The sequence below is a fragment of the Strix aluco genome, chromosome 2, assembly GCF_031877795.1.
Source record: "Strix aluco isolate bStrAlu1 chromosome 2, bStrAlu1.hap1, whole genome shotgun sequence".
Taxonomy (NCBI): domain Eukaryota; kingdom Metazoa; phylum Chordata; class Aves; order Strigiformes; family Strigidae; genus Strix; species Strix aluco.
Window position 1 is genome coordinate 115,344,934 of NC_133932.1, and position 24,679 is coordinate 115,369,612.

At 43.6% G+C, this 24,679-nt stretch overlaps 2 protein-coding genes across 8 annotated transcripts in view; one reads left to right on the forward strand and one right to left on the reverse strand.

The window, feature by feature from the left end:
* Nucleotides 1-225: 225 nt before the first annotated feature.
* POLR1D (RNA polymerase I and III subunit D) lies at nt 226-20,670 on the reverse strand. Its single transcript, XM_074815926.1, has 3 exons — nt 20,514-20,670; nt 9,541-9,615; nt 226-1,597 (listed from the first exon to the last, which is right to left on the reverse strand). The coding sequence occupies exons 1-3, from the start codon at nt 20,537-20,539 to the stop codon at nt 1,312-1,314; spliced, it is 387 nt and encodes a 128-aa protein (XP_074672027.1). The 5' UTR covers nt 20,540-20,670; the 3' UTR covers nt 226-1,311.
* Nucleotides 20,671-21,316: 646 nt separating this feature from the next.
* LNX2 (ligand of numb-protein X 2) overlaps nt 21,317-24,679 on the forward strand; it is a 59,938-nt gene continuing 56,575 nt past the window's right edge. For 3 of the 7 annotated variants that reach the window (XM_074815927.1, XM_074815931.1, XM_074815929.1), the window contains exon 1: nt 21,871-24,592. The gene's annotated coding sequence lies outside the window, so the exon portion shown is untranslated. The other 4 variants (XM_074815933.1, XM_074815932.1, XM_074815928.1 and 1 more) reach the window with 3 other exon arrangements.

Below are 24,679 nucleotides of genomic sequence, written 5' to 3' on the forward strand. Positions count from 1 at the left end.
GCCACAGTAGATCCCCACTTTGGTCTCCCCATCTCCCAACTAACACGATGATCTTTCCGAGAGAGGCACGTAAGCATAGCAAGACGAGGTATAGCTAAGCCTATAGATGGCACTCTTGCCCTGACACAGCACAGACGGACCCTGCCGTGCCCATCCTCCTTCCCGTTACAGGAGAGGCCGATGTCAGTTAAGAAACCCATGAAAAGCATTAATTCCACAAAACACTTTTAATGAACATATTTGATTTTATTGTCAACACACTTAAAAACGGAAACCTATGTTCAAAACAATTATTTTTGAGAATACTGAAATACAAAATACTTCACACAGAAGTTTGTTATTGTAACACAAACAGAAGTGAGACGTAGAATATGCCGATGTGTATTATATGTGCTCCAAGTCACAAGTTTAAGAACTGTACCACTACGGAATTGTCACACAGGCTTGCAAAGTGAGCATTTGACTGTTTTTAAGGATCACCTTTGCATTTCTAATGTTACACATTTACTTGGAAACTTCCTAGCAGTGGACAGAGAACATGATAATTTTTTCTTCAAGGTTTGTTTTGAAAGCACCATGACAACAGACTGTTCAAACTACTTCCTTACAGAGGGAAGTCTAAACAGAGACAATTATTGCAGTTATGGCTTTTTAGGGGTAATGTTATATTATTATCTATGACAGGTTTGTGAATATACAATAACAAGCAAAATCAGTATTTCCTGGTAGTTCCTTCTGGAAAGCAAACCCAGTGGTGCCCATTTTAAATTTGTTCTTTTTATACTAAAGAAAGCAAACTCTTATATTCTATACAAATTGCGTGTGCTTGGCCAGGGACTGACCAGCTTTCTCTTCTTCTAGATTCTGTAAAACTAAACTAACTCAAACACACAAAACTTCTTTAATGGTTAGCAGCAAAGAAGTTCTGCCAACTTTACACAATAAATAAATTTCTGCTTAATTTAAATTTATTTCCAAAAGAGTGACATGACTAAATGAGTTCTATCAGACAGTGACACGCTCCATCACCAAGACCCTAAGCTTAGTCAGAAGGGGAGAGAGGAATGGAGCAAAGGGAAAGGAATGTCTGTTCTAAAATGACTGAAAGATTTATGCTGCACTTTGCTTTTCTCTTACAGGTCCCAAAGAAAAGTTTTCTAAAGCTATCTCAAGGCTACTTCTCACACAAGCAACTCGGTTCAAAATTCAATTCTGAACAGCATCTTTTCCTGAAAAACTGAGACATCCCTGCAGCCTGACATTTAATGACACTCCTGGCTTGTAACAAAACACATATTCATCACTCTCTTCTCATCGTTTGCTTGATCGCTCTTCATGCTTATCCTTTGTGTGCTGGTTCCTGTTTCGGTGCCTTGGAGGAGAGTAGCTGACTCTCCTTCTGGACTGAAAGCTGGGTGTATATGGGTGAATTCTGCATTTCTTTGGTTTTTCTTCTTTCCTGCTTTTGTTTGGCTCAGGCTCCTTACCGTCTTCTCTTTGCTCACGTTCTTGGTCTTGTTCTTTTTGAGATGGTAACGTGTTTTTGATGGTATTAATAAGAAATCTTTTATTTGTACCAGCAAGAGGACATTTCAACCTGTAAAGACATTTAAAAGTGATCAAAAGACAAGATAAAATCATCCTGAAACAAGTCTGAGATCTTAACATCAATAATTTTAAGACAGGTTTGTGCTTTTGGCTCTCCTTGCATGCCACCTAGTGTAAACTCTCAGTACAGAAAGATATGCTCAAGGTTGTCTCTGTTCTCCTTTTATCTTACTCTTTATAGGATGAAAATTATTCTACTTCAGCACAGTAAAAATCCACATGATTTTCACAAGGTAATGCGTGCAGGGGGAAGCAGAGGATGAGAATATATTTTAAGGTTGATGGTGCTTAACTTAGGTATTCAGGAATTAAATATTTAGTAACATATTCTAAGTCAAATCAGAATGGTTTATGAGATCATAATCTTCTAAAGTCAGCATTATCTAACGAACTGAGATATTCAGAAAGTAAAAGATACACTTGCATGAAGAATGCAAACAGCTGTAGCAATAAACATGTACATGAGGGATATCAATTTTAACTTGTATCTGGCAACCACTAAACAAAATGTTTTATTTCTTTTTCTTAAACACAAAGTATACTTATCCAATTCTTTTCCGTTGTTTCTTTCTCCTCTTTCAACTTAACACTTTTGCACATAATTTATCAGCTAGTTTTAGTAAACAAGTACTGTACATTTCCTTGATCTTGCTGGCATCAGCTGTACTCCACTTATTCCTGATTTATCATCTCTTAAATAATGGAATGAGAAGAACCAAGTTTGAATATATTCCTGCAGTAAACAGAAATCACTCTGAAGACTTTGTTTATAGTGGGAGCCACCATGGTGTTTGTCTTCACAACATTTTTGAGTCTGCATGCTAATGGAGAAGTTACGGGATTACTCTAAAAAAGCAGAGCTGTTGGAGATCACAGTGCCACTTACTGAATCAACTATGGAGTCAACGAATCCTAACACCACAACACTAAGATCATTGCAGGATCAGATTCTAAGATCAATAATTAAGATCATATTCTACCTGAATATTTTGTTTAAGTGTGGAAACTCTACCCTGACCATTTAAAAACCTTTGACATCTCTGAATAATCAGAGGTATGAGAACAACAAGAAAATTGTAATGAAGATCATGTCTGATTATTTAGCATACTTCATGACTTTTAACTCGACATGGCATTTACCATGGTGTTTTGCTTCAGCTCTGCTTACTAAGCATTACTGATACTTGTTCTTGTCCTAAATCCTCAAAAAACTCATGAGAGTAATGTTAGAAGTATACACTAAACAGTCACACTGTTTTATTTTCTGCTAGGTATTTCTTGACACATTTCTATACCATAGCTAGTTTTAGAGCTTTCTAAGCTTTCTGCATATAAATCTACACTGTTTTGCTCAAATCCTGTTTAAAAAAAAAAAAAAAATTTAAAAAGTCTGGATTTGTATCTAGTATAGTTGTTTTGTAAACTAGGGAGACAGAATTTATCCATTAACTGTATTACTGAGTAAAAATACAAGGCTAACATATGTCAGTAGAACAGGGTTTCTACTTCAAGCTACATCAGCTACGAACATGGTGCTGAACATGCCATGGCACCGGTTATACTCAAGGCATAACACAAAACAGCCAACATTTAAGTCCTTGGTATGTCTTATGCCAGCATCAAACTGTCGTACCTCAACATTTCCCACCAAGGAGGGCAGCTTTCTCTAGGCTGCATCCAGGCAAAAACTATTTCACAATTTTTTCCTCCCTTTTGCTTTTTCTTCAGAGCTAACGCATTGATTAAGCACTAATACATATACAGCACCAGAATGAGACAATCTGCCCTAAATAAATTCACCTTGCTGAAGTATTTATTTGTTTTTGGCACTGTGAGTGCTGCCTGAGCTCTACTAAGAATGAAAACTGATGAGATGTTCAGGGCTTCAGAGTCAGCTAAGAAATGCCATTAGTTCACTATCAGAGAGTGATAAAAGTGAGCCACTGGGCTTTCACAGAGCAGCAGTAAGTTATGGCACTGAAGAGAAACATTAGTCCTTAGCTTTATTGACCTCAGACTTCAAAGCAAATTCTGCTTTTAAGTCTTAAAGGAAATGAGATGTATGGCACGTGCTACATTACACACACACAAGCCCATAATGTTTACATATATCCATGGTATAGATGGAACTGTGAAGATTAAAAGTGAACTGTATTAATGCACTGATATCTTTGAGATCATTTCTAATGGTGAGAAAACTGACCTCCCTGAAGACAAGCCTTTAGCTTGCTCTAGGTCTGATCCTGCAACGCTCAATCCAATGACAGCTTTACCTTCAATGTAAGTTCTGAAGGGCTGGGAGGCAAGCTCAGCCTATGCAAGGTGGAACGCAATACTGCTGACTAGTAAACAGTGCCACAGAACAGATTTTGGGGTTTTTTTTTTTTAATAAAAGCTTCTAAACAAACAAAAACCAAAGACATGTTAAAAGAACATTAAAGTTCCAAACTGAAGTGTGCCTGAAGCAGGGCTGCAGGCGTGACCAAAGCAAGCACACAACCTGCAATTCTAGAGCAGTCTTCTCTACAAAACGGACTCCAGTTCTGCAGCAATGTATTCACTCCACTGCATGCTCCAATAAAGCTAAACCCAAGCTATTCTTACCCAGAGAACCTTGTCTCCCTCCACAGATAAGTCCTGCACACCCCAAAACCTCTCCACTGTGCCATGAAAAAGAGTCAACATTGCATTTTGAGCAAGAAAATAAGATTAAATCAGTTGTTGTGAACACAGGTCAAATCTTCACTTTTGACATTTTAAGCCAACTTCTGTGCAATAACACAGAATTTCCAGCCAACACCTCTCATCAATTGTAGCAGTGTGGTTCAGCACAAAAGTGCACCATACAACTTCTTATCAGTAAAACATGTTGACAGCATTTAAGACCCAAGAGTATAGTGCCATGCACCATAGTCTTTTCTCTGCTGAGTAACTGGATATATCAAACAGGCTTGGCACAGTCAGCCTCAGCATACAGAGTAAATCACATCTTTCCAGGAAACAAAGTTCAGTATGGATGAACTTACAAGTACATTTCTACCACTTCCAAAGTGCCATGGAAAATACAGTACTTAACAGAAGAGTGACTGAAGGCAAAAAAAAAAAAAAAAAAAAGCAAATCAACTAATCTAGGCTGTTATCCTTTCACAGGGGATCTCACAAAAGAGGAAGCCAGGGAGGACACCGCAAGCTTTTATGTATGGTCTTGGCAGCTAAATACAGCTGGCGGGACTTTGGATGGAAACCTGTGCTCTGATCACAAGATCTTAACATATTTACTTTGCAATCTCTGTCTGTACCCTGTTTCTCCTCCTCTCCATGTTCAAATGAAAGACGTAGGGGAATCACATTGCAGTGTTTCTGCACAGTCATGAAACACCCATTCAGAGACAAGATGCAATACAGCATTTCACAGTTCTGGTGCCCTCAAACACTGCCTCATCTTATTTTGTATTCTGGAGTACTTCTAACAGATTTGATATTGAGCAGAAAGCTATCTATAGGAATGAAAGCAATTTTAGGATTGCTTTACAAGAAATAGGGTTAAAAATAATTTAATGCTTCCAAAATGTATCTTCTTTTTGCAATTTCATCTGCTGTTATAATGTATAGCTGAATAACCATCCCAAAATACCCTGTTTTCCATATCTTATTTTAGGTAAGCTTTTCAAGTGAGCCAAGAAGATTACATTCAGTTCACCCTTATCTCACTTGCTACCAGCATCTCTGAAGACCAGACCCATACATTAGAGAAAAAAAAAAAAGCCTCTAGAACTTTTCCACACAGTAGCTTTTGTGACATTTTAACTGCCTTTCTCAACTAAAGCAGAAGAACCGCTTAGAGTGGGACCCAACTCCACTGCTATAAGGAAGCTTATGAATTATGTACATCGGACCGACAAAAACACTTAAGGAAAGCTGAGCTTTTAGCTTGCTTTCACCTAGACACATGATGGAAAATCCCTATTCCATCTGTGTCCAGTTCTCTCTGGTGAATCAAGGATAAATTTATCTAACCATTTCAAGTGTTCTTACACTATTTGTCCACAACTCCCCATCCTGGATCCAACTGGCCCTTGAAATGTTAGCTTCTAGACAACTGCTCTGATGTCTTTTCTCATTTCAGAAGTTCCAGCATCACAGCAGCATTGCTGAGATTCATCCACAGATTCTGCTCTTTTTTGCTCAACATTTTCGTGATTAAGATACCTTCAGAAGAGGATCCTCCCTTCCCCTTGTCTCACACATTTTCTTACTTGTGATTAGCTCTACTGCTTGAACTAGATGCATCATCATCAGGACCTACATCATGTGGTATAGGGATGTAGGAGACCCCCAACAAGAATCACTATGGCCATACAGTACATACAAAAGGAGCATTGCAGGAACTAGAAATACTGCAGTGCCAAGAGCAATAATCTTGAGGACATTCAAGGAACAAGTCAATATTCAAGAGCCAATAATGAGATCTACAAATATGAATAACCAGTATTTCTTGGATTAATTTGCCATGGACCTAGATACTACCAATCTGAGTCCTGCGAGCACGGAGGCCAGTGAGCTAGGAGTCTTAACCAACCAAGAGCTCATGCAGCCCATTGGCAATACTGACAGTTGCTGCATGTCCAGTCTCAGTCCCTTCAGTCCCTTTCCACAGAAGCTCTTGCCTGCTATCGCCACCAACCTCCCTGTTTGGGACAAGCCTTTCTTCTACTACCATCTAACCCTTATAGGTTGCAGCACCTACTCATGTCATCCACAGCAAACTTGCAAGACAATGTGACACTGACAAAACATTCCCAAACTGGCGGAAATACTAGCAACACTGTGCCATATTTCAAGGCTGAGTCTTTGTACCAGAGACTGTGGGCTAAAGGATGACTGCTTGGTACATTTTTTTCTGTACCTGTCAGCTATGCTATCTTGGATGCTTGAAATTTAGGTTCAAAGAGCAGCCGACTATCCATCTCACATGAGGAGACAGCAAAAAGTTAAAGTAGGGGTGCTTGGGGAACTTCTTCAAAAAGTGCACTTGAGCTATGGAGAATTAATCACTCTGGACAGTACTGGAGCAGTGGCTTGAACCTGAAAGCAGTCCCAAAACAGCGTTCAGAGCCTTGCTGGCTAAGGTTTGGCTGCCATCAACACACACCAGGAGACACTACTCCTCTGTAACGGTATGTACAATATAGTTCCCCAGGAATGCCACCTCCCCACATGCCTCCCTTTAACCAATTCCTGTCAAATGCCACTGACTCCAGAAATGTATTTCCCAGTATTTAACAGCTGCTGGAGAGCAACATAAACTGGAATCAGCGAAATATGAGCAAGTAGCAGCCTCTGCTTCTCCTTACCCAAAGACAGATGGCAGAACAAATCTTTTCTTCATAGGCCGAGTTGCTTCAACTATCCAGTGCCAATGCAGGATTGATGGCCTTACACTAGGATGTCTCCAGGGTTTGTGCATCTCTTCTCCAGGACTCCTCTGACAAAGGGCTGAGGAAATCCCAGAAGTCCTCATGAAACACACCTGTAAGCATTTTGAGTTTGGCAAGGAAGGAAGGTTTTGCGTTTTACCTGTTAAGACTGTGCTTTTATACAAGTTGGACTTGCCTTCCTCTCAGTAGTTTACAGTTGCAAGGTTACATGTCAGTCTTGGATCTAATCTCTAAAAGCCTTTCAGGATTTACTGTAACATAAGTTACATCTGATGGCATTTTGCTGGAGTGTGATAAGTCAACTAAGCATAGTTAACTTTCCTTCCAAATAGCTTACTGGTTATCTCATCTCCTACACAGATATGCAATACCTAGTTGTTGGGCCAGTTCAGAAGGACCAGAACAGCACAATGGGGCATGAAAAACATTAAAGGGAAGAGAGCAGTGGCAGCTTCCAGCTGCTGTTCTGTCTCTTGAGCTTGCAGAACTAGACACTGAAGACTTATTGGGATTCTGCCTATGGGGGCCTTTATACCTTCCTTACAGCCACAAACACCAGCTGTATGCTAGCCTATGCCAAACTCTAAGCATCAGATTTGTGATAAATGGGATTACTACCAGTCTCTCTAAGGATAAATTCAGAGAGGGGAAAATCTCTGGAGAAGCATCATATACAAAAAAATAATCTCTGAGTGCACGATATCCTGAGCTGCAGACTGCCTGAAGCTGGGACAGTACCTTGAGGAAGTACTGCTACTTTTCTTCCTCCATTTCCTAGGCACTGGGTATCGGCCACTGATGGAGACAGGGCACGGCAGAGATGGATCCTTTGTTTGACCCAGTATAGCTATTCTCATGTTCCTCCGCAGTTGAAAGGATCCTTACTTCAACAGTCTCAGTTCAGGATGTCACCACGCCAATCCCTATGTCAACAGTCTTCCTCTGCCTGAAGTCTTTTTGACAATCCTCTCCTACACCTTTAACACAACCCTGGCCTAGCCAGACACTATTTCACTCTACTGGAATCTGCAGCTGTTCTGAAGAACAGTTCACCCTTGGCTATCCCGTCCTCTGGCAGGTCTTGGGCATCAGGCTTTAGCAAACTGCATTACCCTGAGCTGATCATCATAGCCAGCTGAGCAGGACCACTACTCTTTTGCAGACAAGGAATAAGGAGTAGCCAGAGCCAGGAGTAGAAGCCCATACACACTCTTGGCAGATACTCCAGACTGCACAAGCGGCAACAAAGTTGCACAGGGGCACATGGTTATCTCCCAACAGAACTCTTCAGTCTCCATACCTGCAATTAACTTGCAAATTCACAGTAAATAGATGCATGCACCACTTCACAGTGCTAATTATCTGCACTGGTTTACCTGGCCATTTGGCAAGGCTGACAGGGCAAAACCATGCTGTATTAGTACAGCTATAACCACTCTAGGGGATTAAACCAATTTAACTATTTTAACATAAAGGGTATAAACTGCATCCCTGAAGAAATACTGGGTAAAATATACAAAAACCCCCAAACTTGTTTAGAAAACATCAAGGATTAACTTTTTTCAGCAAGACACTATTTTAATCTCTTCAGAGCTACTAAAAGAAACATAGCCAAGAAATCAGCCGAGAACTTCATTAACAGCACAGGCTTATCTTTTACTACTGTTGGTAGAGGAAGCCAAACCTTATCTACAAATGAGTTTAACGCAGTCAACTGATGCACTACTTGTGCGAACATCCCTTGATCCAATAGCTTCTTATCAAAGTCATATACATTATTTTAAGATGAATGACTCTCCTCAGCATGTTATTACTCCTTTAATTACAATTACATGCATTACATTCCATGATAATCTAGCTGTAAAAACTGAAATATTGCATTGAAGAATTAATACTGTATTTCACTTAAGATTTAAATACTTTGATTCTTTTCCCACTTGCAATACAAATTAGCCCCTGGGGTTTTGGGGTTTTTTTTAGTATTAAAAAATGCCTCCTTCCAAAATTGGATTATACTTTGACTTCATTTTTGGCTGCAATTTACACATGGATTCTCTACTAGGGGATCATTTATTATTTTTATTGTTTAAGGGTTTAGGGTTTTTTGTCAGGCTATGAATTCTTTCAACTTAAACAGAATCTAACCCAGTAATATGTGGCCAGTATGTCAATATGTGTGCACTGAAGCTACCCAGTATTTTAAAGACTGATGAGGTTTCAATCCAAACTTTGCAATTCTATCTATCATAAGGAAATATTATTACAGAAGCTATTCTCAGTCTTCCAATTGCTTTAACTTCAACACATTCAGCCAAGCAATTTCATGCAGGTGGAATTTACTTGAACTTCTTTCTTATCTGGAGTCAAATTTTTGCCCAGACAAATTAATACCTGGATGAAGACAAATTAAAAGGCAGAGGCTTCTGTCACACATTAAATGTAAAATTTATTTTGGCATTGGTCATAACATTCATTTCCTCTTGGCACAACTTACCAACCCATAGCTCCCATCGTTTCAGCTCTGGTTCTCCCACGTTTTGCCTCTTTAAGTAACTCTTCCACAGCCTTCCTAAATATGAGGAAAAGGAAAAAGTTATGATTTGCAGAACACAAGAACTTGCCACTTTATGCACTTACATAAATGGAGAGCTTCTTCACTGCAATGAATTAAGCAATAAAAGGCTACCATAATCACCTTGAGTTTCTTATTAAGATAATTCAGATTCCTGTGCACCAAGATTACAAGAAACATTTTGACATATTAAAAACAATTAAAGCTGTTGCAAATACAACAATTGCAATACTAACTGAAGAGCAGAAATAAAGTGTGCAAAACTGGTGTAATACACTGAAAAGCACAGTCCCTATCACTTCACCTTGGGTAGCCTTTTCCCTGCTGTCACTTCACTTGGGTTCTTCCTAAAGTCTTTCAACCACAGCAGACCTATTTTGAGCACAAACACCACCAGTACAATAGCAAGCAGTCAGATGACAGTAAAATCACTGCAACTACTAGCTGTCAAACTGCACTAGCTTTATGTAACAGTGGAAGAGCTCATCTTTGTGACTATGATCCACCACCATCCAAAATGACCAGCCTTTACATTACCAGCATCTTCTAGAACAAACTGACCAGACTAACACTAAAGCAGTTAAATAACTATGCTCACATAAAAAGTCAGTGTAAATTATGCAAATTATAGATAATTTCTGCAATGTCAAGTCTTTCGGTTCTCTTCATGAATTAATTTCAATCTCAAATAAAACTTGGTTGAAGTTAATGGTAAAACCAATGAATAGCTAGTGTAAGCCATTTATTATATAAATGGAATGCATAAACTAACAATTTGGTTAGTTAACTGTAAGCAACTATATATGTCAACCAAAGATAACTGCAAGACAGAAAAGTAAAGCTATGCACCTGTCCCTAACACCCAGTACATGAAGCTAAGCATTAACAGCACTGACGTGGGTAGGACTGAAGGCTTGAGGAACTGAAGGTAGGAGGTAATAAAGAGGGTATTTATTGTTTAGGTCTCCCAGCTATGATGTGCCAGAATGGCTGCTAGTGTTGGGACTACATACGCAACACAATCATCACCTTGATAGTACAAGCGTGTGTGTAGACTGCAAAAAAGGTAACTGCCAACAAGACTTCAACTCATACTTCAAGGAAGCCATGTCCCACCACATCGTCATGGTATTAACAGCATAGCAAGATTTTGCTGTTTTGCTACAGATTAAAAAAAAGGCTGAGTATCAATTTTGTTGTCAAGCTAAAACTGAGACTAGAGAAGTGAAGAGTCATCATCCAATAGCAGAAACAGGTCTGAGAAGAAAAGCAAGCAATTTATATGGCAGGTCCATGTGAAGATCTAACAAGTTAATGCTGTGCTCTAAACATCTAACAGAGTGGTTTGTTACCATGTAGGTTATTAAAGTCTACATAGAAAACACAAGAGGTCTTACTTTAAATGCATACACTGCATGTGCACAACAGGGAATGAAAATAAGCAGTACAGAATTTCCTTCAGCAGCTAATGAGAAACCGTTATGCAGTTACACAGCAGCCTACATCTGTCAGTCTAGATCTAACCTTCTTCAGTTTGTTATGGTCTTAACATAGGCTTTACCAGCTCCCTTCACTTTTGTGATCATGGATTCATTCATCTGTTAGGATAGGCTGGTGACATTTTATAAACACAGACACACTTTTTCTTCTGTCTGTATTGCTTTTAGGCACACTTTGGTTTTCCCTGGCAACAGAAAACAAATTGGTGCTAAATGAGTACAAGTGTAATGCAAACCAAGGTGTAGTTACTCTTTCTGCAGTTACTCTGCAGTTCTGCTTGAACACAGTTTTCATATTTTACTTATAACAAGCTATCACAGAACTACTTCCTCATTTTATAGTAATTCCCAGCAAGCAACACTTTAGCTAAAAATTCCTAAACAAGCCTCCAGAATCAGTCACAAGTTCTCAAACCACATATAAATAATCCTCGATCAACTTACATACATATTCCTTTGTTCCATGGGGAAACCATTCCATCCAGCAAAAGCTGTGCCAGACAGACATGCAAATATTCACAGGTGGTAACTTTCTCCTCTGAGAGTTTGCATCTGAAGGGCTTTGCAAAGGAAAGCATCCAAGACTTCCACAGAAACCAACAGTAGAGAAATATACCAAAAATTGTACTATTGCTTCTCTGTGCACTAGTCTTACTAATGGCACATTGGTTTAAGGTTCCTCACAGAAGTCTCTCTCTCATATAAGGTTATTAGTATGACCTCAGTAGCAGCTGGGCTTGGGGTACTTCAAATCCTTTTTTAAGCATACATTGGACTGGGAGGACATTGCATATCCAGTCGTATCAGTGGCATTCATAGAAACTGAGTATCTGCCCAGCTGTTCAAGTTACCTACACCTAGATGCAAAGTACAGCATCAGCAACCTTGCCAGCTACTGCTGTCTTCCCAGCTAGGAGCAGTGGGGTATGTGGGATGGCTCCTCGCCGAGAACAAAAAAAAAGGGTAAGAAACACAGGTTCTACCATTGGAAAGTGGGAGATGTTGCATACACAGTCTCCATGAAATTATGCAAAATTTATTTTTTCTCCAGACCCAAAATCTGCTGTCTGAGCAGCCTGAGCTAGTCTATAGTGATGACAACAGGACATGTGGCTTTTATAAAAGCTCATCCTGAGCCTTCAAACAGCAATGTCAGAAAAAGGGGAAGAGGGGAAAAAGTGTCTGACTTTTACTTATCACAGTTACCAAACTTGGTGATTTTGTTTTGAGAAACCTGACCAAGAGGTAGATTAAAAGCCTGTCATTATTATTATAAAATCTGTCATTATTTTATAATTAAGATAATAAACCAAAGTATCTGAGCTACAAAGCACTAATAAAACACACACACATACACATATTAAACAGCTACAATTCAGTTTTAGGGGAAACATCACAATAAATTAATATGGTGACATCAATTCTATTAACTTAGGTAGGAATTATAAGCCATTAAGTATTTGAGACTTTTTTTTCCCTCTGGTTACATCAAAGATCCGACTGATCTGGCATCCATCTTAGTAGCCTTATAAGTTGACAACTTCCTTTCTTACCAAACACTGTTTCCTAGTATTGGTCTTTCAACATAACTCTTATTCGCTGCACCTTTACAAGGCTCTTTTGACTTGCACAACGTGCTGGGTTTGTGTGGTGGGGTTTTGGGTAGCAGGGGAGGGGGCTACAGTGGTGGACACCTGTGAGAAGCTTCTTGAAGCTCCCTCTACTCCAAGTCGTACCTGACTTTGCACCACGGCCAAGCCAGTTAGTGAGAGTGGCTGCGCCTCTGCGATAATGTATTTAAGAAGGGGAATGTGGGAGAAGGAGTTGGAGTTGTGAGGAGGAGTTGTGAGGACACCTTTGTGAACACCAAGGTCAGTAGAAGAAAGGATGCTGTGGTGAGATGGCAGGGCTGCCCCACCTCCCCGTCCCCGGAGGTCCATGGTGGAGCAGATTCCGACCTGTGGAGGACTCCACAGCGGAGCAGGTGGCTGTGCCTGAAGAAGGCCGGGACTCTGTAGGAAAAAGCCCCTGCTGTTGTAGTTCATCATTGGGAGGATTACAACAGACGGGAGCAACCCACACCAGAGCAGTTAGGGAAACACTGCAGCCCGTGGGAAGGACTCATGTTGGAGAAAGTTCATGAAGGACTGTCTCCTGTGAGAGGGGAACCACACTGGAGCACGAGAAGATGTGAGGACTCCTCCCCTCCCCGAGAAGAAAGAAACGACAGGACTGATCACACCCCTCATCCCCTGCGCCCTGCACTGCTGGTGGGGAGGAGGTAGAGATATCAGGAGCAGAGCTGAGCCCAGGAAGAAGGGAGGGGTGGGGGGAAGGTGTTTTTAAGATGTGATAATGCTTCTCACTGTCCTACTCTGTCTGTTAGATGCTGCTGTTAGCGTCTGAATTAAATTTATGTTCTTTTCCCTAATTAGTCTGTCTTTTGCTTGTGACCGTAACAGGTGGATCATCCCTCCCTGTATTCATCATGATTCTTGAGCCTTTAACTTTATTTTCTCCTTCCCAGTCCTGAGGGGGAACGGGGGAGTGAGCTCTGAGTGCCCTCTGAGCTCAAACCACGACACACAAACAAATGAAAAAAATGCTCAGATCCTCTTTGAAATAATGTGTTTCCACTCACTGAACTTATATCCTCTACACAAGTAAGCCAAAAGCTTAAAAGCTATGCAGACAAGGTTTTTACATTTGCTTTTAGAGCCTCTTGGGATTCTGCATTCCTCACTCTCTTCATTTTTACATCTTAGTTACAATCCAAACAGTTCTGTGGCTGACAGCTTCAACTCCAAGAGCAGCGGCATGAGCAAAGGGAATGCAGCATGCAACTTTCACATGAGAACCACCCAAACACCAGGGGACTGACAGGAGGGAAAATTAGGAACAGGGGTACATTTAAGAACACCATCATCATTCTGGCTTCTTTTATAGCAAGCACCACTTAAAACTTGCTGTGGTAATCCTTTTTGAGCAATCAAGCTTAGCTGCAGAATTACAGTAATGTGAAGGTATAAGTAGTGATGTTTTTATCTTCAAGACTATGGTCCAAGACCTATTTACACTTCTGAGGGATTAGACTTTTTCTTCTAATATTCCAAGGTTACAGGCAAAGCTCCCGTTGCATAAATCCTAACAACTTGCATCACAAACACATGTGCCAAAAGTGGGAGAACGTTAAAGACTCTGAATTCAGGCAAAACCAGAAGTATTTTCTATTCCTCACTCAGGGAAAGAGCTTCGTAATTTTTTCCAAAAGATCAAACAGAACAAAAAATGAATAATTGGTAATAAAGAGGTATGCCTGATACAGTTACAGGCAATGAAAACACCATGTCATTACAGAGACCACCCAGTGTTTGTAATTATACACCACTCTCTTAGGAGAGGACGTATCGTGCTGGATTCGACAGCTGAGAGGCTAAGCAGCCACAGCTCCATGCCCAGGTCTAATCAGTAGCAAGGTTGAAAAACTACTCCCAGCAGGCAGACGCACACACCACAAAAGTATACACCACTAGCCACATCGATCACAGACAGACACACAGAGCGCTCACACCAACAGCTTCATCCTGCTCTTCTCGCTCACACCAACAGCTTCATCCTGCTCTTCTCGCTCACACCAACAGCTTCATCCTGCTCTTCTCGCTCACACCAACAGCTTCATCCTGCTCTTCTCGCTCACACCAACAGCTTCATCCTGCTCTTCTCGCTCACACCAACAGCTTCATCCTGCTCTTCTCGCTCACACCAACAGCTTCATCCTGCTCTTCTCTCTGGCTGGGTGTAGGAGCCCCCAAGGCTTCAGCCCAACTGCACTGCTGGTACTGTCGGTCACACAGAGCTGGCTGGGACTCCTTAGTCCCCCAGTACCCAACCCCACTGCAGTCTTACCTGTAGAGACATACAGGCACACATATATGTCTTGCCTGTGGAGACCCTCTGACCCTACAGTCTCTGCTGGCCAGGACTCCCCAGTGTCTCCAACAGCTAGCTCCTCCCAAGGTCTTGCTCTCAAGAGATACATGCTCACCTCCCAGCTCCCACCTTATTTACCCGCTCACCACCAGATCCAGCTTGACCTTCACTAGCAGCCACACAATTTCTCCAGTACTGCAGCACAGATAAATAGGTCCCCAACCCCGCTCCAGTGGCTGACACTCGGTTTTACTGACTCCATGAAGCGTTCCCAGTTGCTGGCACCCAGCCCTCCAATCCAAGATCCCAGCCCAACTGCTGGCATCCAGACCTGCACTTGTTCCAGTTGCTGGCACCATGGACACGTGGTCCCTCCAACACACGGTTTGACTCTAGTTGCTAGCCCTGAGATGTACACCATCTCCCCTCAGAGTCACTCACCCAAGAAAGAGTTAGAAAAGAATTTAACAGGACGACAGGACAGACTGCACTGATCAGGCACAGGGTTCAGTCAGACAAGTGTACCAACCAGCAGCCTACTCACACACGACCAGATCTTTTTATCCCCTTATTCCTCTATTTTCCCACTCTTGCTTCTCCCCAGATCACCTGAACCTATTTCTTTCCCCGCCTTTGGTTCCTCCCCTATTCATCCCATAATAAGCCTTACACAACCTCAAGTCTCGTCCCCTGCATCCGATACCCCCAGGCAGCAACACCCTTACATCCCACAGGCACTCTAGCATTGACTCATCTTGACCGGTGTCACACCTGGAGGCAGAGGCTGCCTCCTGGGACCGCCCCGGCAGGGGCCCAGAGAATATGGTCATTCCTCTGAGTCTCTGTGGGCTCCCACCTGCCACTGTGCACCCCTGCTCCTCTGGGCTCAAGGAGATGAACCTCCGCTGGGCTGGTGGCTCCTGGGATGGGCTTGGGAGAAGCCAGGGCTGGGCACTATTTGAGTTCCCCCATCCACCATGGTCCCCCTTCAGTCCTCTGTGGGTGTGCCTGGGAGCTGTCAGCTCATAACCTAACAAACTGCCGTCTCCACTCATGCCATCACCTCATTAAAGATCCCAATGAGAACTCTAATGAAAACATATCTACTGGAGTTGCTTCACAGCATGCAGTCGGCTACAGAAGTGCACAGACCTGGAGGAGGAGGGCAGCGTTCATACTCAACATCTCCCAGAGTCAGCAAAGGAGTATCTTTATCAAACATCTTCATAAAAGACCTTCACATCATTAATAACTGCATGCAGTCTGTACCTCTACTATTCAAGCTCAAAGGCCAGGCTGCTCAGCTACTGTGATCCCCAAAATCACGCTCCTGAGGCACTGTAGGTCCTGACAGCAAGCTGCAAGCCCAGGAAAAAAAATAGCAGGTTTTTTTAATCAGTTTTCTCAGCATAGGTTTATGCTGACTATACAACTTATTTTTAACTATGCATGGGATTAGAAACAGAGGTGGACGTTGGTATTCTGATTATATATGAATAATTAATATCAAGACCTTCAGTCAAGTAAAGGGCTGAAGATACTGCCTTCTACAATAAAGGAATGGTAATGAAGGCCAGTGTTATTTATAATTAACTCCTGTGAGCTGGTTTGTCCTATCTGCTCACACTTACTAAGAAAACTGATGAAAAGGAATGTCAAGAATAAAACCTAAGCCACAACATTAAGAGCAAGAATGAAAAAAAGGTACAAAACTTCCTAACGTTTGTTCAAAGGCAAAGACACTCCACATCAGGTATGTGAATGCTCTCACTCTTTGTCAATCAGGTTTTATACTTATTTAAATATTCTATGTCAGTCCCATGAGTGCTATTTTTAGAACATTTCTGTGCTAATATTGTCACCAGCTTGAGTAGTGAACATACCACAACATTTCAAACATCACTTTTAGCTTGCAGACCACTTTTTTTTTGCCATGAATATGCGAAAGAATGGCATACTGAATCCTGACACTTCAATTTTAACTCTTAAAAATAGTAGGAAGAATATCAATTAATTTCTCCACGGCACAAAGCTTACTTGTTAAAAAGTGTACTTGGGATGCCTGTGCAGCAAAAATACTAGATACTGACTCTCAACTCAACCCCAGACCTCTTGTTACAGAGTTCTAGCATTCCTTGTGATTCAGAGCAGCGTTTCCTTAGGAAACACGTAATTCCAAGTAAATGATGCTCCAAACAAGCTTGGTAGGCACTTTGAATAAGGTATGGTATCCAAGGTTGTGAAATACTTACAGCTGTTCAAAGAGAACAGATGACAGAAGGATTTGGACACACAGTATAACAAAGCCACTTCCTTTGTATTTGCAGCGAAATGACATATTTTCTGTGCTCAAACACACAGAACCATGACAACAATTTAGGAAGTAGAGGGGAAAGAAAGATTTTTTTTTTTAGGTAGTGATGAAAATGGTGACCTCTGTAATATCCCAAAGGATATTTAGTTGAAATAAACCAGGAAAAACACATACACCTGCTTGCATGGGAAACAAACTAAACAGTTCCTAGTAGCTGATTTGTAACCCTTTTTTTTTTTTTTGACTCATTTTTGGGGCATAACTTCACAATACCATTAATTATATATTAACAGAATTTAGCCTACAATTTTCTTAGAATCACACTGTAACTCAAGACTCTGGGTCTTCAGTGATGTACCAGCAAGTTCACAGGAAAAAAAAAAAATCAGTTCATACTTCCAACAAAGGTTACTGGGTGAGATGGAGCAGAGAAAATAATTCAGTAGAATGTAGCAAATATTACTATTTTACACACCTGTGATATTTACAGCTTTTAGAGTTTTAAAATTCAGAGTACACAACAGTCACATGGTAACTTGTGAGTTAGTATTCAGCTTTGGTAGCGACTATCACTTCCTATTAAAGTGAGGAAAACATCAACTGCAAGGTCAAGCAAGAGTCAGACACAGTAAAACTGAAAAATAATAGCAGGAAAATGGGGCAGTAAGGACGAAATAGAACAAGCAAGATGAAGAAACATCTCCTTAGATAATAAAAAAAAAATAGGACGACTAACTCATCTTAACAGATCACTGTTTGGAATGCTGGGACACAAAATTCACTTCAGACCCGAAAAAACATGCACAAAAATAGTTAACACTTCTTCTTCCCCCGTGGTAAATAAAACCTATACATATAAAAACCTTAAGCTGTTATTTAAGACGTGTGTGTTGCAAGACAAGCCTGAATTCAGAGACAGAATACTGAAAATATTCTAAATAAACCCATTTTTAAACACTAAAAATCTACCTAATATAGTTAATAGTGTGGCTACAGAACAGAAATGCCATGATTTTTATGCTCAAGTGGTATTATAAAGAGCCTAAAAGTTATAAACCTTAACTACCATGACTGTACTACTCACAGAAGAGTATGATCAACAGGTCATTCAGTATGAAACTGAGTAATGTCTATAAACCAAAGGACAAAGAAAGGTCTGTATTAGACTCTTGAAGACTGTACAGGGAAGCATATTTAGAGTACGAAATACCCAACTATGACATCTAAATGCATCTAGTGTGAAGTGAATTCACGGTGCTACTAGCAAAGTGAGCTGTTATGAAAGCTGAGGGTATGAAAAAGTAACTAACGATCCAGGACACCCAGAAAGTGATAATCGGCAAGTACACTATATTGTGCTTATAACTTGTTCAGAACTGATTAAACACATACGGAGGTGAACAGTAACATGGACTGAAGACACCGAACAGCTAAACCCTCCCGTGTACTGCTCAGTAAGTTATACTGAGCTTCATCCTCATCACCCACCATGCCGCCACAGAAAAGGAACAGCAAATCCCAAGTCAGATTGAAGCTATGAGGCGGGATACAACTTTGAATCTGGTTCCTGGGAAGGAGACCATCAGAAGGAGACTGTGGAGCAGTCAGTGGTAGCTGGTGAGTGAGCAACTATGCCCTGAACTGCCTGGAGGACCCAAGTCCCCAGCACTGCAATGGCACCCAGAAGACAAGACAGTACGGAAGAACAGTGACATGGTTTCAACCTGCTATGAATGAAAAAGGTTTAAGTTTGGAACAGCACTAGTAAAAATAACATTCATTCATACATAGAAAGAAGCTTTAATTATTAAACTGATGATCTGAGAGCAGAAGTAGCTTAGCAAGAATTAAAGGCCTCTTAGAAAGCATTATGCTCTCTAGCCTTTCTACCACCTCACAGCTATTGCTTTTGTTTCATTTAAAATACTTGCCAGATACAAACATAAACAAGGTATTTTCTATAAGCGCTATCAGACACAGTTTCTTAAAAATAAAGGGAGAGAACCACAAGAACAGTTCAGAAAGCTTCTGGTCATCACTTCACTGTAACAGTTTTTTTAAACATCCATAAGAAAAGTGAATTACTCACAAAGAAGATTGCAAAAAAAAAAAATAAATCCAGAAACTACAAATAGGATTATTGACCCAAAAATTTGTGATATAAACACCTGAAGTGTTTATATATAAATGCCTAAAGGCTATTCCTAAAGCAAGAGGCCTACTATGACTGAATATCCAGATATAGAAACCTGCATTTTAATCCTCAATGTTTGCTTGGGAACACTACAACTCTGTATGCACAGCGAGATGAACCCTCTCATCCCAACGAAACCCGAAGTAGAAAGCAATTTTATTTTGTGACAAAGTAACTGACAAGCATTTGTATTATTCCACACAAGGAACTGTGCAATTTTAACAATTAGTCAACTAGCACATCTCCAACACTGAAAACTGAAATTTGTAAGAACCGAAGTTTTAGGGTTTTTTATGTTTACCAAGTACACCTAATCACCAAATTATAACCGATGATAGATGGGTCCCCCAACACTTTTCAACCCTGTTTCTAAACGGTACCTACACGCATCACAAGAACAGTCAATTTTTTTTTTTTTTTTTTTTTTTAAGTACTGGGTTTTCCTATTATGTCGGAATATTTATCTTCTATTACAACACTCTCAGCGAGGGCTCCAAAGTTTTGTCCCAGGGACCGCGCACAAACCAGCTGCGGGCTGCGCAACCCTCGGGACGCGCACTCACGGCAGCCGGAGGGGCGGAGAGCGGGCCAGGCCGGGCTCAGCCGGCGCCGGGCTCAGCCGGGCCGGGCTCGGGGCTCTCCTCTCCACCGCGGAACACCCGCCGCCTCCCGCCCCAGCGCCGAGGCCCAGCCCCGGGAGGGGCCGTCCCACGGCCGCAGCCCGCTCCGGCGCACACCGACGCGCAGCGCTGGGCCCCGGCCGCCCGGGCAGGGCCCCACAGCCCGACCCCCGCTCCGCAGACCCCGGGGGCCCGTCCCAGGCAGCCTCAGACCAAGGCTGCCCGCGCCTGGCGGGGCAGAAAGCGGCGCCGGGCCCTGTGCGGCAGAGAGGCCCCGCCGAGGCCGTAAGCTCCGGGGCTGCTCAGCCGCGCACCCGCCGCCGCCACCCGCCCCTCACCTCTCCAGCTCCGGGTCCTCCTCCATGGCGGCGCAGCGAGGGCGGGTGGCGGCACCCGCTCTCCCCCCCTGCGGCCCGGCTCCTCAGGCGAAAGCCGGCGCCATGTCCCGCTCACGGCCCGGCGCGGGGCGGGGCGGAGCGGCGGGGGGGGCAGGCGCAGAGGACGGCGAGGACCCCGCGGGGAGGAGCCGGGGCGGTGCGAGCCAGGCCGCCGCCACACCCCGCCGGGCACCTGCGGCCACCGGCAGCCGCGCCCGGTCCCCCCCCCCCACCCCGAGGGGAAAGCGGGGGCAACAGCCGGCCCGGTGGGCCCCGCTGCATGCCGGCGGGACCCACCATAAACCTCCGCCCCAGCGGCGGGCGCGCTGCGGGCTCCGCGCCGGGGGAAGGGGGCGTCGGCGGTCACCGCTCGCTCTCCCGTGCCGGAGTGGGGGCGGGCGGGAGTGGGTTCGGCGGCAGCATCAGGGGGGCGGGAGCGGGGCTGCCGCCTCCCGTCAGCGGCAGAGCCCCCCGGGGTTTGCCCCCTAGCAAGGCCGCAGGGCCGGGCGGGCGGGGACAAGTCGCAGGACCGGGCGCCGCGCGGGGCAGCTCCCTGGCCGGCCCCTCCTCCGCCCCGGCCCCGCCCGCGCCCCCCCACCGCCCCCGGTGCCGCGCGGCCAGCTGCGATCAGGCGAGTGGCGGGGACACCCCGGCCCGGGGCTCTGCCACGGCCCGCCCCGGCCCCGCTCCCATAGGCTGCGGCGCGCCCCGCCGCCCGGCCCCGCGCCCCGGGCTGCCGCCGGAGTGGCGGAGCGCGGCTGTCACTTGGGCCGCGCCGCTGCCCGCGGCGGGGGGCGGAGGCGGGAGCACCGGCCCGGCCCGGCCCGGCCCGGCGGAGACGCGCTCCGCCAAGTGCTGCCCGGAGTTTGCCTCCCGCCGGGCGGAGCGGGCGGGCGCAGCCGGCTTGGCTGAGGGGCGCGGCGGCGGCTGAGGAGAGCGCGGCGCGGAGCCGGCGGCGGTGAGTAACTTCCCTGCCCCGCCGCGGCGCCGGGCGGCTCAGCCTCCCCTCAGCCGGCGGCGGCGGGAGGGCCGCCGGGCAGGGCGGCGGCCGCACCTCCCCGCCCCCCCCCCTCTCGGCCGCGACGCCGGGGGGCTCTCCGCGGGGCCGGGCCTGCTGCGGACGCCGGGCTGGGCCGCCCTGCGGGGGCAACAAGTGCGGGAGAGGGAGCGGGAACCCTGGTGGGAGCGGCGCGGCGCGGCCCGGCCCTCGCCCCGGAGGAGCGGGGCGTCCTGCCGGCCTCCGCGGGAGAGCGGGTGCTGCTGCGGGGTGGGCAGCCCGCGGCGGGTCTCTGCCCGGCGGAGGTGAGCGGGGGCTGCGCCGGGACCCGCAGCGCGTCCCTGGGCTGAGCGGGGGGGGGGTGGGGAGCCGCTCCGCAGGCGCCCGTGTTCGGGGTCCCTCGGGGCACCTATGCTGCTCCTGTGTAGCTCTAGTAAAGAAGCTGCTGCCTGAAAAGGAGTCAAATTACTGCGTGCGGGGGAGGCAGAAGAACAGCTGCGAGCGAACCCCTGCTGCAGGAGCTAGTTTCAGGTTATGTGTTTTACAGCTGCGCCAGAGGAACTCAGAGCTGTATGTAAAATGCCTCTGAAGCTTGTGCCGTTGGCAGCTCTTTCCAAACGTTAACTCTAGTCCTCGGTGCTCCGACCCAGGCTCTCCCTTCATTTCCCCCGTTTGTTAGCTCTTACCACTGAAAATGTGGTTTAAAAACCTAAAACCTCCTGTCTTTAACAGGAGATTTTAACTTTAACAAGGCATACTTTAAAATTATCATTGCTCTTGGCAGAATATTACTATTCGGTCAACTAATTGAGAAAACAATTGCTGGAACTGTGGTAGTGACAAATCTGACAGTCCCTTGTGACTTTTCTTGCCGTGTTCCTAGTGCATAGCGCTGATTGTTTACTTCTGTAGAAATCCACTATTAAGTACTTCTGAGCTTCGTTTAATTCCTTTTTTAATTACATGATACTGCGGGTTTGTTTTTGTCTCTGCAAAGTAAAAAATGTCTGTTAGGGATTAGCTTTGGGGTACGTTTGATAGTCCCTGGAAATAAATTTTGAATCATAAATGCTTTTGAGCTTCTGTTCAAAAGAAACTGTTCTGAGCTTGGCTCTCATTAACACTTTGAAACACTGATTTTTTTTATTCTTCTACCCAATTCCTTTTGGCTTCATGGTGCTTTATTCTAAGCTGCAATCCAGCAGCAGATCAAGGAGGCTTAGGAAGAAACATCAGATGGTTTCAGTTAGTGTCCCTACCACTTGGAAAATAAACATGTTAATACCATATGCTGCCCTGACTTTATTAAAACAAATTTCCTCAAAATGGAAACAAGGTATGTCGGTGTGCTTGCTAGAACCATAAGACTTAATAGGATCCTTTATCATTTACTTTTTTTTTTTCCCCAGCAGTCAGCTCACCAGGGGAGGAATCCTCATTCCTGAGCACAATGCAATATAAAATGATTATATCCAAATTCAGCAGGCTGCGAAGAACACCATTGTGCCAAATTAGATTTTTTTTTTTTAATTAAAAATGGTGTGTAATGTTATGTTTTAAAGTGCTTGTATTATTACACTTCTAAAATCCCTGGATATTAAAAAAAAAAAAGGCATAATTTTATAATGAGAGTTTTCGGTACTGAGTTTCTGACTCTACAGACCCTTAACTCTGCCTGGTGACTTCAGCAAGAGGGAGCCCAGGGCCTTGGACTCAGGTCTGAGATTTGCAAACACAGCATGATTTCCTAACACAGGACTCGAATCTTCTATTAAAAAAAATAATTAAAATTAAGCTACAATTTAGGAATGAAACTTTGCAAGAGAAGCGTAAACTGGTGATTGAGTGGAAAAGTACTGTTCTCTTGAGACAGGTTAGGTTAAAAAATAAGCTTACTAAAGCCTGTCATGCATAATTACAAAAATGTTGGCTTTGACACTGCAAGATTTGGCATTTGTTTGGAGTCTGCTCTCGTGGAAGCACTGATGACCTTGGTGAAGCTTTGTTGTTTTGTAAGGCTTTACCTGCACTGAACAGCCTGTCAATTTTGGTATGTATTTATGGGCCTGCATCACTAAGAAACAGCAGAGGGTGGTTAGCTACTAGTTAAATCTGTCTACTTAAAAATATTTAAATATCCCACTCTTTTAATTCAATTTTTCTGTACTCTTAAAAAAGTCTTAATAGAGTTGTAAGCAACCGTGAAGAAGTGATACCAACAATATCAAAGTGAAATGAGTAAAGATGTGATGTCTACTAGACATTGGATTAATATAAATGATTGTCTCAGATCAGCAAGCAGATTAGCTGCTTGTTTAAAGAGCTATTACACATTAAGAGCTGTAACTAATAAGAAAACAGCATTCATTCAGTGTTAAAATGCTCCCTGGTGTAAAAGGCACCAGAGGAAACTGGTTGCCTATGTGATGTAGCAGTGGCTTGTCCCTGATATTTGAAAATTCTTTGTTGATTTGGTTTGCAGAAGTAATTTTAACGTGACACTATTGAATTGCATGCTGCTTAACTGCTTTATCAGGCTGGAGGAGTTTGTTGTTTAGAAACTGTAGTGCCTTTCAAAGATTAAAATTCTTTTAAATATGAGTATTAAATTATGTAAATGTTGGGTCATGATGTCTACGGAGCAATAAAAAAAAAAAATTTGTGGTGTGTGCTTTTTGGGGTTTTTTTGGCCCCGGTTCTGTACATGTTTGTGCTTACATATGTTTAAACACCAAAGTATTTCTTTTGGAATTAGTGGGTCTGTTCTTAGGCTTAATGTTAAGCCTGCATGTAAATGTTTTCAGGGTCAGGATTTATGTTTGCAAAGTTCAATGGATAAACCTGTCATGTGTTTTCATTCTGACTGTTCTGTATTCTGCATGAGGTAATGTAGGTAGCTGACTTCTGCTTTGGAACTGGGGCCTGGTTTGTTTGCTGACACGTATGGAGACACTTCCAGCCTTGCTGCTACGTTACAGAGGGTAGCAGTGCTGTACCTGAGCTGACTTCATTCATCCTTGCAATGTGCTTTGCGATACTACAGGTGTCTCTTTTATTTCTAAAGTATTTTTAGTGATACAGATTTGCATAGATGTCAATCCTTTGCATTCCCATAGATGCTTATTTCAAT